The sequence below is a fragment of the Podarcis muralis genome, chromosome 5, assembly GCF_964188315.1.
Source record: "Podarcis muralis chromosome 5, rPodMur119.hap1.1, whole genome shotgun sequence".
NCBI classification, from domain to species: domain Eukaryota; kingdom Metazoa; phylum Chordata; class Lepidosauria; order Squamata; family Lacertidae; genus Podarcis; species Podarcis muralis.
The window spans coordinates 67,073,366-67,088,975 of NC_135659.1; the positions used below are offsets into that span (position 1 = coordinate 67,073,366).

Genomic DNA, 15,610 nt, shown 5'->3' on the forward strand with positions numbered 1-15,610 from the left:
TTAAGTTTCAGAAACTGGCAGTGCAATCATAGCAAGTAAGTCCAGCATAATTAAATAAGATTTACTTCTCACAGAATCGTAGAATTGGAAGGTACCCCAAGGATCATCTAGTCCAACCCCCTGCAATGCAGGAATCTCAGCTAAAGCATCCATGACATGTGGCCACCCAATCGGTTTAAAAACCTCCAATGAAGGAGAGTCCGTCACTTTCTAAGGAAGTCTATTCCACTGGCAAACAACTCCTGCTACCTTAAAAGTTATTCCTGGTGATTAGTTAGAATCTCCTTTGAATCCAATGGTATGCGTCCTGCCCTCTGGAGCAGCAGAAAAGAAGCTTGCTCCATCTTCCATGTGACAGCCTTTCAGATATTTGAAGATGACTATCATATCTCAGTCCGTTCTTCTGCAGGCTAAACATACCCAACTCCCTCAACAGTTCCTCATAAGGCTTGGTTTCCAGACCCTTGATCATCTTCAAGCTCTCTGCTCTCTCTTCTGATGGTTCTTTATCTTGAGACTTACTTCCTACTTTGGGCTTTACTGTAATCGTGGTAAGCATCCGATATAGTATGAAAAGGAAGCTACTGTAGTATGGCTTTTGCCCATTAAATGCTTAAGTCACTGTCCTTGTTCTTAATGGGAACAGGGTACCTTTGAGCACCTTCTGTATTTTTTTCACAATTTATGTGTGCAAATATTCAGAGGCTAAATTGCTATGCATGCTTGGGGTTAAGCCCCACTCTGCTCCGAATAATTTTCAAGTAAGCACGCATCTGCTCAGGCTCACAGTGTGCAAAGCTGAGAACATGGATTTGGCAGTAAATTCCATTGGCACGTGAGAATTTCAAGTAAAAGTACTTTGGATTTGTTTATGAAATAGCTAAGGTCAAATACAAGGACTTATAACTGCACCATTCAAAGCAGCCCAACCACTTTCCCTTGGCACCAGAGCTGGGGGGGGGGGGTCAGAGGTCAGTAGCATCAGGCAACTGTTGAGGTCCCAGCAATTTGGGAGGGCCCCTCAGCCACGCATAAGTAGCTGACACTTTGGAGCAGAAGACACCACTGCTGACAGCAGGGGCACCTACTCCTTTCTCTCTCCTACCCAAAGTGGGACTGAGTGGGTGTCAGTTTATAGGAGCAGTCACCTTGACTCTCCCTCTGGTCTGTGGTGGGAGTTGGGCCCACCTCTGCAGCCCAGAGGAAGTGAGCAGGATAGCAGAAGTCACTGTTCCTCAGAAGTTACTGCTCCATCTCCTGCACAACACAACTTCGCCAAAAAAATAGAAGCCCATAAACTTTTCTGACCGGATTCTCACCGTTGCAGCACTTCATGCACCTGACAAAGTAGTAGACTGCAGCTTACGCTGCAATGCCTTTTTAATGATTCATTAAGGTGCCACCATACTATTTGCTGCTGTTCTTTCATGCCTGGCTGCCTGCTCTGGAGGAGAAGCCAAGAAGGCAGCTGCCTCTGACTGCTGCCTCGGTTCACTTGGGTCTCTTCCTCTAGACGGCAGGATGGGCCCGATCCAGAATGCCCAGAGGGAGCAGAGACGAAAGGCAGAGGCGCGGCGGAGGAGCCTCTGCCTCCCGGGAGCAACCTCGACTTCTCCCTCTGGGCATACTGGTGGAGAGGAAGACCACGAGGGGCTCCGGCCGCGTCTGCCGCAATTGCAAGCACGCTTCCCGGGTACTGCGAACTTCGACGGAAAAGCAGCTTCAGGTCGGAGTTTGCGGAGCTGCTCCGGGGCAAGGCCGAGGGTTCCATTGCTTCGCGCCTCCCCTTCCCCGCCGAAGTTCTTGCCGCAAACCCCTCCCCCCTCTCCCCGGTCCCTGAAAGTTCTTATCTCCTGACGTCAACCCACTTGGCCCCACCCCCCGGAATGTCGGGCGGGGCTTAAGACAACGGCGGGGAGGGGAAGGGAGGAGGCGAAAGAGGTGTGTCCAAGGGGAGGAGGGGGCGTGCTCCTGCCGCCGCCGCCGCCGCCGCGCTGAGGGCGCCAGTTGGGAGGCAGTCGCGGCCGGTGGTGGCCGAAGGAGGCGCGAGGGCGCGCGCGCGGGAGGTTGGGCTGGCCGGCCGGCCGCGAGGGGAGCTCGGCGGGACCGGGGAGCGGGCAGAGCGCGCGCGCGGAGGGGCGCCCATGGTGTGGCCTCATGTCTAAGACGCTGCGGAGGAAGCGCCACTGGCTGAGCAAGGTGCAGGAGTGCGCCGTGTCCTGGGGGGGCGGCCCCGGCCCGGACCCCGACCTCCTGCGCGGGGGCGCCGAGCGCGGAGAGTTCCCTTACCTCGGGGGCCGCCTGCCGACGCTGGCCGAGTCCGGAGGCGGCGGCGGCGGGAGTGGCCCCGTCCTGCTCTCGGGGAAGCCCCCCGCCCCGGGGGACGTGCTTCTGGAGGTGAACGGCACCCCGGTGAGCGGCCTCACGCACCGAGACACCCTGGCCGTCATCCGCCACTTCAGGGAGCCGGTGCGCCTCAAGACCGTGCGGCCAGGTCAGTCCGTCCGGCGGTCGGTCGCGAGAAACGTCCGCTGCGCGCGAGGGGGGGGGGAGGTTAGGAGGCTTCTTTATTTCTCTCTCCCCCCCTCCACCCTACCCTTTTAACCTCTCGGTGGGAGGGAGAGCCTGGCCTCTCGAGTCGCCGCCCTCGGCTCCACCCAGGCGCACCTGCCCCTCTTCAAACAGCCCCCCCCCCGCCTCGCCTTAGGTCCCTTCCTGGTCTCCTCCATTGTAAGGTTCACCTTTGCAAACCTTGTTCATCTCGCAGCCACCCTGTTTTCCTTTCTTTTGCTCTTTTCTCCCGCCCCAAACACAGTGCCCTGTCGCCCTCCAGCCTCTACTCTGGGCAGTGTCCTCCTCGCCATTGCCTGTTCTGCCAAAGTACGCTTTCCTCCATCCGTTCTCTCCCTTTCCTCCCCCCTTACTTATGTTTTCCTCCTTCGTGTTGGCGCATCTAGCTTTCCTAACCTGCGCTCCTCTTGCCGCCTTATCACGAAGCTATCTTTCTGTCATATCTCCTACCCTTCAGGGCACACATCGCCCTACCTGTGTCACCCGACTACGCTACTTCCTGGAGCACTAATCTCTGCCTGCCCATTTTTCCTTGGCATATTTGGCCTCCCTGTGTCTTATTTATTCCTTGCCTTCTGTACAGCTGCCTTCCACCACTGTTTTCCCACTAAGGCAAACCTGACCCTGACATATCTTCTCTCTCCAAGCCCCCCCCCCCACACACATCTGCTAAATCCCTTCCCTGAGCAGACTTGGCCCTTCCTGTTTACTCCAGTATCCACCTTCCGCCCCAGTATTAGTGTCGTTATTCAAAAGCTTCCATTTGCAAGACCTGCTTTAACCTGGAGAGGGGCTGGCAAGCTTTGTGGTAGCAAAGAACCTTAGCTGGGTTTGTATGTGATTTGTTCCAGTAAGGTCTCCTGCTTTGCACAGTGTTAGATATGGTTGTCATCCTAGTAGTTTCAAGGTGCCTGACTTTCACTACAGTGGATTAATTATTCTTTTACAAATAACAATATTGCTAAAGGCAGAATAGTAGGAAATCTTTGACTTTTGGCATAGTTACTTGTAACCTTGGTGTTTAACAATAAAGGTTTTTTATGCACTATCTTGGCAATCTATGTTGAGGAAAGAATCATTATAACTATTTAAACATTGCATAGGCTGCAGTTTGCCATAATGCCTGATTCTTATGTGTTTGTGTTTCTGTGCCATTCATTCTCAATGGAAGGGGAAGCTTTTAGTTGCATGTATATTTGGGGGACAGAGCTGTTGTAATTGTTCTTCATGCTTGAGCAAACAGGTTCTTGCATGTTGTATCTGTGATGTAGACCCTGCAGCTCTTTTCAGTGGAACAGATTCATGTTACAATACACTCCTAGCCTTACATTTGATTTCTAACATTGCTGAACTGATTTTCATCTGTGAGTGAAATTGTGATTAACCTTTTGTTTCAGCCTTCCCTGTGGCATTCATAATCCAGTGATTCCTCCGCAAAGCTAGTTGTTTGTATATTGCTGTGTGAGAGAATAAAGTTTATAGAGCACTGAGGTTTACTGAAAGCTAATGTTACTCTTGGGGAAGATTAGTGAATGAGCATTATTAAAAGCCATCATTTAGGCTAGTTGTGGGCTTGTTCACTATCTCTTCATATAAAATTAGTATTTCTGTATGGCAGAAACATGAACAGCAGAGAGAGGCAAGAAAGGTGATTTCCTTTGGTCAGTTTTCTGAAAGGACTGTTCATTTAGTAAGACGCATCTGGTCATACCTGTTTAAAGCACTCTTATATCCAGAGGTACCACTGTAGTTCTTATAAGCAAAGGTAAATCCAGATGCCAGAGTTTAGCAGTTTGTTTTTAGGACAGCCTTTCATCATGGGTTTTTCTGTATTTTCAGCTGTGTTATTTTGTCTTAAAATTCCTCCTGCTGTATGGGGAGCAATACTTGACTGCATTCAGATTATGCCCCACAAGCTGTTATAGTTCCTATGAATATTTGCCATCACATAACAGTGATATTTTGGCCTGAGGAACAAAACATATCAAGCATAGGTTTTGGTATGAAAACTTATCTGTGCTGTTAGTGTTATAAATTACACTGATCATCTTGTGTTTTGCCATTGTTCACACTTCAAGGTTTTTTACAGTTAACATACTCCTTTCTAGAATTAGAGAAAGTTTACAATATCTAAAATAAGTGCTTGTATTGTCTGTGTGGAATAGAGTATGAATGTAACATATGAATGTAACAGTGTCTCTAGGGCAACAAGATAATTCTTTATTTTGTTTAAGTTTGAACGTGTTATACCGAATTTAATGTGTGGTTTTGAATGCTTAATGTTGTACTTAAAGAATGTGCAGCTTTCTGTTCTTTATTTAAGACTTACAGAGGAAATGGGATTATTTTACTTAATAGTTTTTATAATAGCTTATGAAATAAAGCTTTCTGCTTATGTTTGTCTTCAGTTTGACATAGCAAAATATAGTAGTAGAGGCTAACCTTGAAGTAAGATGATTTGTGGTGATCATTTTCAGATCTATGGCAGCATATGTACATCAGTACATAATCAATATGTAAATTGATAGTGAAATAGTGTAGTTTTCAGTAGAAGAGGACATAAAGGAAAACTTGGGAGACTGATAAAATTACTATTACTCCCCCAAGCGATCTGTCTAAGCTTTTTTCCTAGAGTGCTTGCTTCATGAAAGAAATTGAAATTTGAAAGTTAAAGCTTATAGTCATGTAGTAGAAATGTCCTGGCTTTCAGCACCAGAAATTTATACAAAATGTAAAAAATACCCTTTGCTAACATGAAGTGGAGTAAGCATTAGTTATGCAATTACATAATTATATTTGTGTATGGCCTGGAACCTAGTGCAAAGTGTTTGCAGTGATTCATAAGACTGTCTTGCATTTCTGTCAACTTCATTTTTCTAATGGAAGTCTCATCTTGCCATGGTGGTGTTAATTTGTGTATATATAGGAGATATCAAATAATTGTGTTAATTATTTAGCTTCCTTGCCAGTATGCATTTCAAATGTCAAGTTATTGCTAAGCACTGTTACTTGCAATCATAGAGTCTGATGATTTACAATTGTAAATTTGAAGCTAATTATAGCTGTTCTAGTACAGCACAAATATGAATATTAAGTAGACAATTATGATGAACTTTCGTTACGTGACACAACTCAATTTTGGCAAAATGTACCTCCTGTGTGCTTTCATTTATAGTTAGTATCTATTTCTATAGCTGTCTTGCCACATATATTAATTTACTTGGGAAATAATAGCAAAGTAACTTCAACTGTTAACTTTTCAGCTTCAAAAAAGATGTTTTCACTGGCGTATAGAAATGTGTATATAAGTTCCTGTTAAAGTGTATGGCTGAATATGGAAAAGTTGGGCTGCAAGTATTAACCTTAGTTGTTTCCAAGTAAGAATTGTGTTTGGCTTTGGTTTTGCTACAGAGGCCTTCTGTAGATTTTCTTGTAGCTGTTTGACACTTCTGATTGCTTTCCAATACAGTATAAGAGAGTGAAGTATTCATTTTAACCTAACTGTAAGACTTTTGTAGTTTGAACATAAATGGCAAGACTCTTCTAATAATCAGGCTGTTTTCTAACTCCTTTCCTTTTTATTGTGGAAATGAGTGAAACTTCAGAAAATATGAAGCAGTGGTAGAATATAATGGTTGGGTGTGGGAAACCCAAGTTCAAATTGCTACTCTGCCATCAGTCAATCAGCTTCTTGGCACATAAGAACACATTTTGATAAATAATGGGCTTCACAGGGTAAAGTGAGACAGAGACTCAGATTAGGTTACAATATAACCTTGAGGTGGTGAGAAGCAGAGATCTAAATGAACTGACCTGCTTCATATACAGCATGCATTAGAAGATGGACCCACTTGTATAGAAATGTATTCAGGTGGCTTAAGGGCCAAGCTAGGTTAGGACAGCAGATTCATATGCTTCAAACATATGTCTTCAGAGAAGGAGAGCAGGGGATGTGGACTGCTGGAGCTAAGCTTTAGGTAAGGTAAAGGTTCCCTCATTTTATCCACATTCCTCTTTTGCTGTTTTCAGAATCTTGCATATAATACCTTTTCCTTTTGTTGCACTTTCTAACAAACAATTTAGCCCAGGGTGGTCCAACATTTCATAGCAAGTGGGCCAGAAGAGTACTTTGACATGGAACCCACAGTCTGCACACTGCTTTGTCACATGGCAGGGGAGTGAGGCCAAAATTCGAGCCCCTCCCCTCCCCCAGCTCTTGAGCTGCTTCCCCAAAACTAGCTAAGCAAGATGCTGGGCTTTAGGAAAGGAGGCACAAGGCTCTGGCAGGATCCCAAAGCCCCCCTACTTCCTTCCCAAAGCTGGGGAAGCACTAACTAGGCTTTGGAAAGGAGGCAGGAGAACTCTAGGATTTTGTCAAGAGTCGTCATGCCTCCTTCCCAAAGCCCAGTGCCTCAGAGCTGGGGCGTCAAATGTTGCCGAGGGGTGCCGTGCATTGGACCACGCTGATTTAGCATTTTCTGTGCAACTCAAGAAAGATTTTTCTGTGGAAACCGATACTGGCTTTCTTCAGTATGTTTTATCTGTTATTGGCTACGCAAAAAAAACCTTTTGAAGTTTACTTTTAACATCACCAGGCAGGATTATAGTCAATGCTATGTTACTTGTTTGGTAGTGTCTATCTGCATGGCATTTTGTACAGTTGAGAGGAGTTGTATTTGTTTTGGCTGTGGAATTGACTTGGCTTTGTATTCCTAGGTTCTGCAAATGTTGTGACTCCTGTGCAAAAAACTAATTATTGCCACACAATAAGCATTCCAAGGCCTTTTCTGTGATCCTGTGGATCAGTGGAGTTCAAATCTTTTACTCTCACTGAACTCTTTTTACCCTGAGCTATCTCTCTTGCAACCTTCACACATTGATGAGATGGGGAAGTTGATGAATATGTTTCTAGGCCACATTTGTCTTGTGTGACATTCCAGCCAGGCTGTTATTAGCTATTACCTTGCATGGAGAATATGAACTAAATGTTGTCCTGTGGATGAATGTTTCTTGGAAAGATGGAAATGATGCATAAACTGCTTTCCTGATTCCCCAAGGTGCCTGGGAACTCAATTAAAATTGAGTTGCTTTGGATTCTGCATAGGAGCTCTATTGAAATGAGATTGTGGTTAGATTTGATCACAAATTAAGGGTGTTTTACATTTCTTTCTATTTAGATCATTTGGGGGAAGAAATTGTTTCCATTCATATTATGAAGATTCATGCAAATCATTGGCTAGATCACATCACATGCAACATAGTTTAAAACAATCTATGTTCCTCACAGATGCTGCCACACCAAAAGAAGCTGGAGGCTGCTGTCCGACCCCTGGTTTGTGATTTGTTTCTCTCTAAAAAAGGTGCATGTGGTAACCAAGGTTTGTTCTTGGTTTATAGTACATGGCTTGTTTGGAGAGGAACCAGGAGCCAGATTCAGACAACACAACAAACCAGACTCTGGTACAGGCACAGCTGGGGAGCAGTGCTCCAGTAACTTTTGAGCAGTGTGCATCAACATGCTGACCAATCACATTAAATCATCATTGGTTTTAGACCACTTCATGTGGTATGTGAGCCAGGGCTTTCTATAACATACACTCAAGAGAGCTTGATTTCATTTATTAGAGACCTGCATCCAATAAGCTTCAACACACATCACCACTTTTTAAATAATTTCCTTCTAAGTGTCCTGCCTTTCTTGCTCCCATTCCAGCTTCTTGCATGACACTGATAGTTCCCAGTTACTTGTTTGATACAGAGCTATATGAGCAGTCTTAATAAAAAACCGAATAATATATGCCTCTAACACAATATATATATAATTCCATGACCTTTGTGTTGCATCAGTACACTTGCTGGTCTTGTCCTTGTAACACACTTCGGCTTGTGGTGGTCCCAGACCACATTTACAAGGAACTTGGGTTTTATATCCCTGAATATGATTTGGGCCCCTCCAAATCCACACTACTGGAAAACTGCCTGATTTGAGGTGCCCTAGCATAGTGCCCAACACAAGACTTCATTTTTGTTAAAAATGAAGTATTATTATTATTATTATTATTATTATTATTTATTATAATTTTCAGTAATACAGGGAACTTGTGTTACAAATGCTCAAAGAAACTTTGGGCTATCACAAATTATAAACTAACACAAAGAGGAGTCCCCTTCTAGAAAACATTTAGCGAGGAAGTAGATTGCTCTTACCATGGTTTTATCTAGGAGCATGTATTTTGAGTGGACGTATAAAATATGAGGTCTTATTATTAGAATTTGATTTAAATTATTCTTTTTAAATATGAGTAGTGAAAAACACTTTAAAAATAAGGCATATCAGTGATGTCTTGCTCCATTATTGCTATGCAGCAGGAGTGGTCAGTTTGTGGATGAAGAGCTACAGATGGCTAAAGAACAGTACAACTTGCCTTTTTAATCTATTTTCTTAGCCTCAACAGTTGGCAAGAGCTCTGTGAAGACCAGACACATGACAGGCTTCTTTAGTTGTAATGATTATTTGTGAAGGAAGTAAGTTGTTATGGCTTGATTAAAGATTGGTCATGGAGTTCCAATTTCTCAGTTTTGAGGACGGAAGTTCCACCCACGTACATGCCTTGTGGTGTTCCTTTTATTGTTACACATGGTTAGCTGAAGTGTTCTTGGTTCTCATGCAGCAGGCTTATCTGCAGACTCAATTCTCTACTCCACACAGTCATGGAGAATTGAGGCAACCTATGCAGATTCTTTGACTCTGTTGGCTGACCGTATTACTGGAGAAAACAATTAATTCTCCTGCAATAGTGTATGATGCAACGTGGCCTAGCTACTACAGTGCCATTAACTTCACTGTCTACCTAGCCGCCTAGTGTGGGGGGTTGAGGGGGAGATACAGCATTAAAAATATACAACTTCGCAAGTTCATCATGGGGGCTATGTTCTGCAGAGCAGGGAAGAAGAAGTGGAGTCACTGGAGTTGTTGCTGAGGGAGAGAAGTAGCCCCAAAGAGCTGAACATTCTCTGATCAAAAGATGGATGTGGGGAGTCCTGAATGTGAGGAGGGAGAACTTGAGGCAGTCGATGCTGTAGATTGCTGGTCTTAAGGGGCCTTAACTTTAAGCATGTTCTGCCTGCTAAGAACAATCTGATGTAATACATCTGTGAAAGATTGTGATAATTCCTTGTCTTTTAGCACCCTCTGTTCTCAAGAAAAATCATTGCTCTCTCCTAAGCAGCAGTGTGAATTTGTAGATTCATCAGGTACTGCATATTGAGGCCAAACTACAGAGAGGATGTGATTTAGCGTAGGAAAGGCACCCCTCTTCCTCTAATATTCTCCTGAAATGGCTCTTCCCCATTATAAAGGCTGTTAGGCTGCCATTATGCATTTGCATGTAACATGCAGTTTAGCTCTCAGTATGGGCAACAGTGACACCTGTAACACCTGTTATTCTTTAAAAACTACCCAATGAGGGCAGGGTGGTCTATACATGCAGTAGAATGTGGGGGTAGAATCCTCAGGGAGCATAAATAGAATGCACCAGTTTAGGCAGCATTTCTGAGTACTCTGCATAAAATATTAGGGCTTCTGGGAAACAGGCTCTAACCCTGCCAGCTGTTTTTGCTGTTGTTGCTTGCACAAGACTGTTTTATGTGGTGGCACACTCTTAATTACTCTCACATCTGAAATGGTACACTCCATTCTATAACTTAGGCACTCTTACCAACTCATTTTATATCTGCAGTCTTTTTATTTCTAGGTGATTACAGTTTGAAGGTGAACTGCAGTGTGCTTGTCCCCAGTTACAGTAGACCATATTGTCCATAATCTTGAATTTTAAAATAAGTAACTGCATCCATTTTCTCAAATAGCTATCCTGACCATTTTGACACTAGGGGTACTTCCAGGCAGGGACTTAATTTGCAAACAAGTCAATTAGATATTGGAAATGGAGTGTTGGCAACTGTTTTTGTTGTTGTTTAAAAACTGGATTTCCCCAAGAAAGGGTAAATTTCAAGTAAATGGAGGGAAATATGGGCTAGCATTTTGATGTCAGTGTCATCATTTGCATGCTGCAAAATAAAAAATAAAAATAAATGTGTGAGAAGCACCGTTCCCACAATAAATACCTTTTGTGGAAAGAGCCTGGCAGTTTAACCTTTTTAAGTTACCTTTTTACAGGTGCTATATAAATATCAGTCAAGTGCTGAATGTTGGGAGTTCCCCCAGGTCTGGGGATATTTGTCTGTTATACATGGATATGGCTGTTTTAGCCACATAAGTATCCATGCTTAGAATGAATTTGCTGTTAGCATAAATTAGCTGTGGGAAATAGGATCTGGTTATCAGGCCATATCCAGAATTCCCTTACATTGTAGACCAGTCATAGGCAAACTCGGCCCTCCAGATGTTTTGGGACTACAATTCCCATCATCCCTGACCACTGGTCCTGTTAGCTAGGGATCATGGGAGTTGTCGTCCCAAAACATCTGGGGGGCCGAGGTTGCCTATGCCTGTTGTAGACCAATTTGACAAGTGGGTGAAACTGCCCACTTGTTAATCACTTGATGACATAGGATGACCCAAAGAAATGCTTTTGCTTTGTGGGATGCAGCTTGATTCTTCTACATTTCAGCTCTGGCTTCAAGTTTCCTGCATCTGATGTTGGATGTGGGAAAGGCAGGTGTGGTTTGTGCCAAGTGGCTTGGCAGGCCAGAGGTTCTTCACCCCTCGCATAAATGATTACTATGATGCATTTGGTCCATTTTATACTCTGGTAGTTGGCACAGGAAAACAGCACATTATTTTAGGTTATCTCGAGTTAAAGAACTCTACAATTTATTCAATTTGAATGTGCCAATTTTCAAATAAGCTTAATGATTGTTTTTAAAATCTTGCTAAATTTTTAATTCTGTGATGTTAAAATGCAGTGTGAACACTTTACATTGTCTATTTTGTTCTTGTAGTCAATTGCTCTTTCAAATTAGCTGTTTTAATAACAGACGGGCTGTTGATATGACATTTTATCAATTAACACTGTCAGGTGAAAATGTGGAGTTGTTAGAATCACTTAGTATGGCAGTTTGCACTGTTTCTGGTTTAAGGAAATGTGTGGTGAAGTTCTGTATACAACAGTTTTCAGAAATGTCCTTTGAAAGTTTGACTATTTAGGCAGAATTTTCCTGTTTTCCAGTTAAGCTACTCACTGCTATGCAAGCGCTTATACGGGCATAATTAGTTGAACACTGTCCTACAGCAGCAACATCAAAAGCAGAAAAACTTGAAAATCCACAGTTGGACTGCGCCTTTTTTTGGAGCCAACCAAAGTGTCACAGAAGCGTGGCAAGTTTTGAATTTTCCAGAACTCTTAATCAGTCAAGATGTTGAAGAAAGCAGCAAGTTAGGGGATGGGGAAGTAGGATGCAGCCAAGAGGCAAGATTGTAGATTGTGGGCTGTTATTGGGTTATGTTTGGATGGTGTGCAGGAAGTTAAAAGAATCAGGTGAAGCTGAGTGGCATAATATTGCCTAGTACGTGAATTGGATATAACCTCAAAATGAATGTAATAGTCATTGTGATAGAATAGGGTTAACACCCCTGAGTGAGGTTGGCCAGTGGGCAGGAAGGCAGAGTTCTTTGCGAAAGGGCATTCAGACAGATCAATCTTGGCCCTACAAGGTTGGGGAGATAAGGCTCTGATCTTTTGACCAGAAAATGTTTCTCACCCCTGTTGCAGAAAGTAAGTGTAGTGGCAGCAGCTGCTTCTACAGCCTCCCTAGCTACCCATTAATTGCATCACTCCTGCTGCTCTTCCACACTAGCTGTGCAGAGAGGACACCAATCAAGATGTGGTAGCAGCAGGGAATATTAGCATGATGTCATAGAAACCAGCCTAGTTTTTCTCCCAGTCGCAATTCACAAGCATGCTGTCTGGAAGCATTCATTAGTTCCCCTGCACAGGCCTCTTAGGGCTCAGGGGAGCAGCAGCTGAGCAGACACCTGCAGCCTCAAGCTGCTGTGCTTCTCAGATTTGGTTCTAATCCCTAGCAGCATAAACACAGCCATCAAACAAGTCTTTGGTTTCTAGTGTTTTTGAAGACAGGACAAGGAAGGAAGGAATTTTTTGTTCAAATTGCAACAGTTGGCCAGCACCATATTTAAATTGCCATGAGACTAGATGGTGCAGAAATCTTTAAATAAATAAATGTAGAACCCATAGGCAAAGGAGCATGTTGAATAACTCATCTGGGATAAACAAGTTTAATACTTGTTAAAACTCAGGCTGATGGTGAGATGTGTGATGATGTCAGCTGCCCTATCTCTTTTGGGAGTGGAGTCTAGAAAAATTCTTCCCAATCAGTCTGCTCCACTGTGCAGACAATAGGCTGATTTCTAAGCCTAGGGTTTACAGGTATTCTTAGCTCCTCCCCATGCAAAAGAGGCAGGAGCTGGGGAAAAGTTTAGACTGAAAAATAGCAATCCATCATCTATGTAGTGGAGCAGGCTTCTTAGGACTCCATTCTAGTAAGAGATGAGACAGCTGAACTCATCATGTTTGTCAAACTCCTCTCCTTCAGTTTTGAGTTTGACTTTGCACTGAATATTAGTCTGGATTACTGGAACAAATAAGGTAATGCAGTTTTAAAAGTTTGTTTTTCACTTCTGTTCAGCCCACTTAGCAGCTGTTAGCATTCCTTAGTAGAATACTTCAATGCAATGCTTTTGCAAACATTATGTAATGTAATGTTAATCCATCTTTATTTTAACTTTAAGTATTTACATACTACACATCAGAAAGATCACAAAGTGGTTTACAGTAACGGTCAGGCAACAAAGTTAAAAATACAGTATGTAAAACAGATAAGGCACTATTAAATGTCAACAAATATAAATAGGGCACAAAATAATCCCATAAATTGAAGCAGACCAAACAAATCTACCATGTGCTTAGGTGAATAATAATAATAATAATAATAATAATAATAATAATAATAATAATAAATTTTATTTATATCCCGCCCTCCCCAGCCGAAGCTGGGCTCAGGGCGGCTAACAACAATCAAATAACCAAATAGTTGAATAATCACACCTTCTAAAATATTTCATTATAAAAATTAATTAAAATCAAATTGATGGCAACCAAAATACTGTGCAGGTTGCCAGAGGAGGGAGTCAGGCTGCGCCCTGACCAAAGGCCTGGTGGAACAACTCTGTCTTGCAGGCCCTGCGGAAAGATGTCAGGTCCCGCAGGGCCCTAGTCTCTTGTGACAGAGCATTCCACCAGATTGGAGCTGCAGCCGAGAAGGCCCTGGCTCTAGTTGAGGCCAGCCTAACCTCTCTGAGGCCTGGGACCTTGAGGATGTTTTTATTTACAGACCGTAGGTTTCTCTGTGGGGCATACCAGGAGAGGCGGTCCCGTAGGTACGAGGGTCCTAGGCCGTATAGGGCTTTAAAGGTTAAAACCAGCACCTTAAACTTGATCCTATACTCCACCGGGAGCCAGTGCAGGTGGTATAGCACCGGGTGAATGTGATCTCGCAGCGAGGACCCCGTAAGGAGTCTCGCTGCGGCATTCTGTACCCGCTGGAGTTTCTGGGTCAGTCTCAAGGGCAGCCCCACGTAGAGCGAGTTACAATAATCCAGTCTGGAGGTGACCGTCGCATGGATCACAGTGGCTAGGTCAGGGCGAGAGAGATAAGGGGCCAACTGCTTAGCTTGGCGGAGATGAAAAAATGCCGCCTTTGTTATAGCTGTAATCTGCGCCTCCATAGAGAGGGAGGTATCGAAGATTACACCCAGACTCTTAACGGACGGTGCTGGCACCAATTGCACCCCCGCAAGAGATGGGAGTTGCCCCCTCGATCCCATATCGTCCCGCCCCAGCCAGAGGACCTCTGTCTTCGCAGGATTTAACTTCAACCGGCTCCCACGTAACCATCCAGCCACAGCTTCCAGACATCTGGTCAGTGTGTCTGGGGCCGAGTCAGGATGGCCATCCATCAACAGATAGAGTTGGGTGTCATCAGCATACTGATGGCAACCCAGCCCAAAACTCCGGACAAGCTGGGCGAGGGGGCGCATAAAGATGTTAAAAAGCACCGGGGAGAGAATCGCACCCTGAGGCACTCCACACACCAAGGAGTGGCGCGATGACAATTCCCCCCCAAGCGCCACCCTCTGTCCCCGACCAGAGAGAAACGAGCGCAGCCATTGAAGGACTGTGCCCTGGATCCCCACGTCGGCAAGGCGGTGGTCCAGGAGTTCATGATCGACCATGTCAAAGGCTGCTGACAGATCTAGAAGAATCAGCAGCCCCGACCCACCTCGATCCAGCTGCCTGCGGAGATCATCTGTTAGGGCGACCAGAGCCGTCTCGGTCCCATGACCAGCGCGGAAGCCGGACTGGAATGGATCCAGAGCAGATGTTTTAAGGTGCTGACAGAAGTTTAACAAGGATGTAGCTTTCAGTGCCCCTAGGGAAAGGAAATTCCATAGCTAGGGTTGCACTATTGAGAAGGCCCAATCTTGAATCCCCACTATAATTTCCACTCCTTTTACTGATGTGCAAATAAACCATCACATTGGTGATGCAGACAAAAAGCCTTAGTGTGTCAGATACGGTATTGCAAACCTCCCTTTGGAATTTGAGAATAGACCATAAACATGTAAAATCTTATGCAAATGCTTGGGTGTCTTTAATATAGCTATTGATATTTCAGCCTCTTAATGTTTGGCAACCCCAAATTTGAGTTTCTTGCTTCTTTTCAGGAATGTGAGTCAAATATGCTAGTGTTTCCCCCCTCTAATAAGTAGAGGTGTATGTATCTATCCATATGAAAGTTCATAAATGACTTTGTTAAGATTTAATTCACTGAACATATAATTTGACTAGGAAGCTTGTAGAAATCCTTCACCATTGTCTTTAAGTAAGCACCATTGACTTTTAAATGTTTGGAAGACTGTAGTATTTCAATAGAGTATGATCATCTGTATATTGAGTTCCCCTTTAGATATAGTTTGGAAATTCCAACAGGTACAGAACAC

General features: G+C 43.9%; 1 protein-coding gene and 1 long non-coding RNA gene across 6 annotated transcripts in view; one reads left to right on the forward strand and one right to left on the reverse strand.

Annotated features, from left to right (window-relative positions):
* LOC114599383 (uncharacterized) overlaps nucleotides 1-2,415 on the reverse strand; it is a 41,081-nt gene extending 38,666 nt beyond the window's left edge. For both annotated transcript variants that reach the window (XR_003707297.2, XR_013392979.1), the window contains exon 1: nucleotides 2,290-2,415. This is a non-coding gene — a long non-coding RNA (uncharacterized LOC114599383). The remainder of the gene's footprint in view (nucleotides 1-2,289) is intronic.
* The window catches only part of MAGI3 (membrane associated guanylate kinase, WW and PDZ domain containing 3), a 113,221-nt gene continuing 99,613 nt past the window's right edge, over nucleotides 2,003-15,610 (forward strand). For 2 of the 4 annotated variants that reach the window (XM_028734517.2, XM_077929072.1), the window contains exon 1: nucleotides 2,003-2,494. In XM_028734517.2, the coding sequence (XP_028590350.2) occupies nucleotides 2,158-2,494 (337 nt within the window). In that variant the 5' untranslated portion in view covers nucleotides 2,003-2,157. The remainder of the gene's footprint in view (nucleotides 2,495-15,610) is intronic. The other 2 variants (XM_077929070.1, XM_077929071.1) reach the window with 1 other exon arrangement.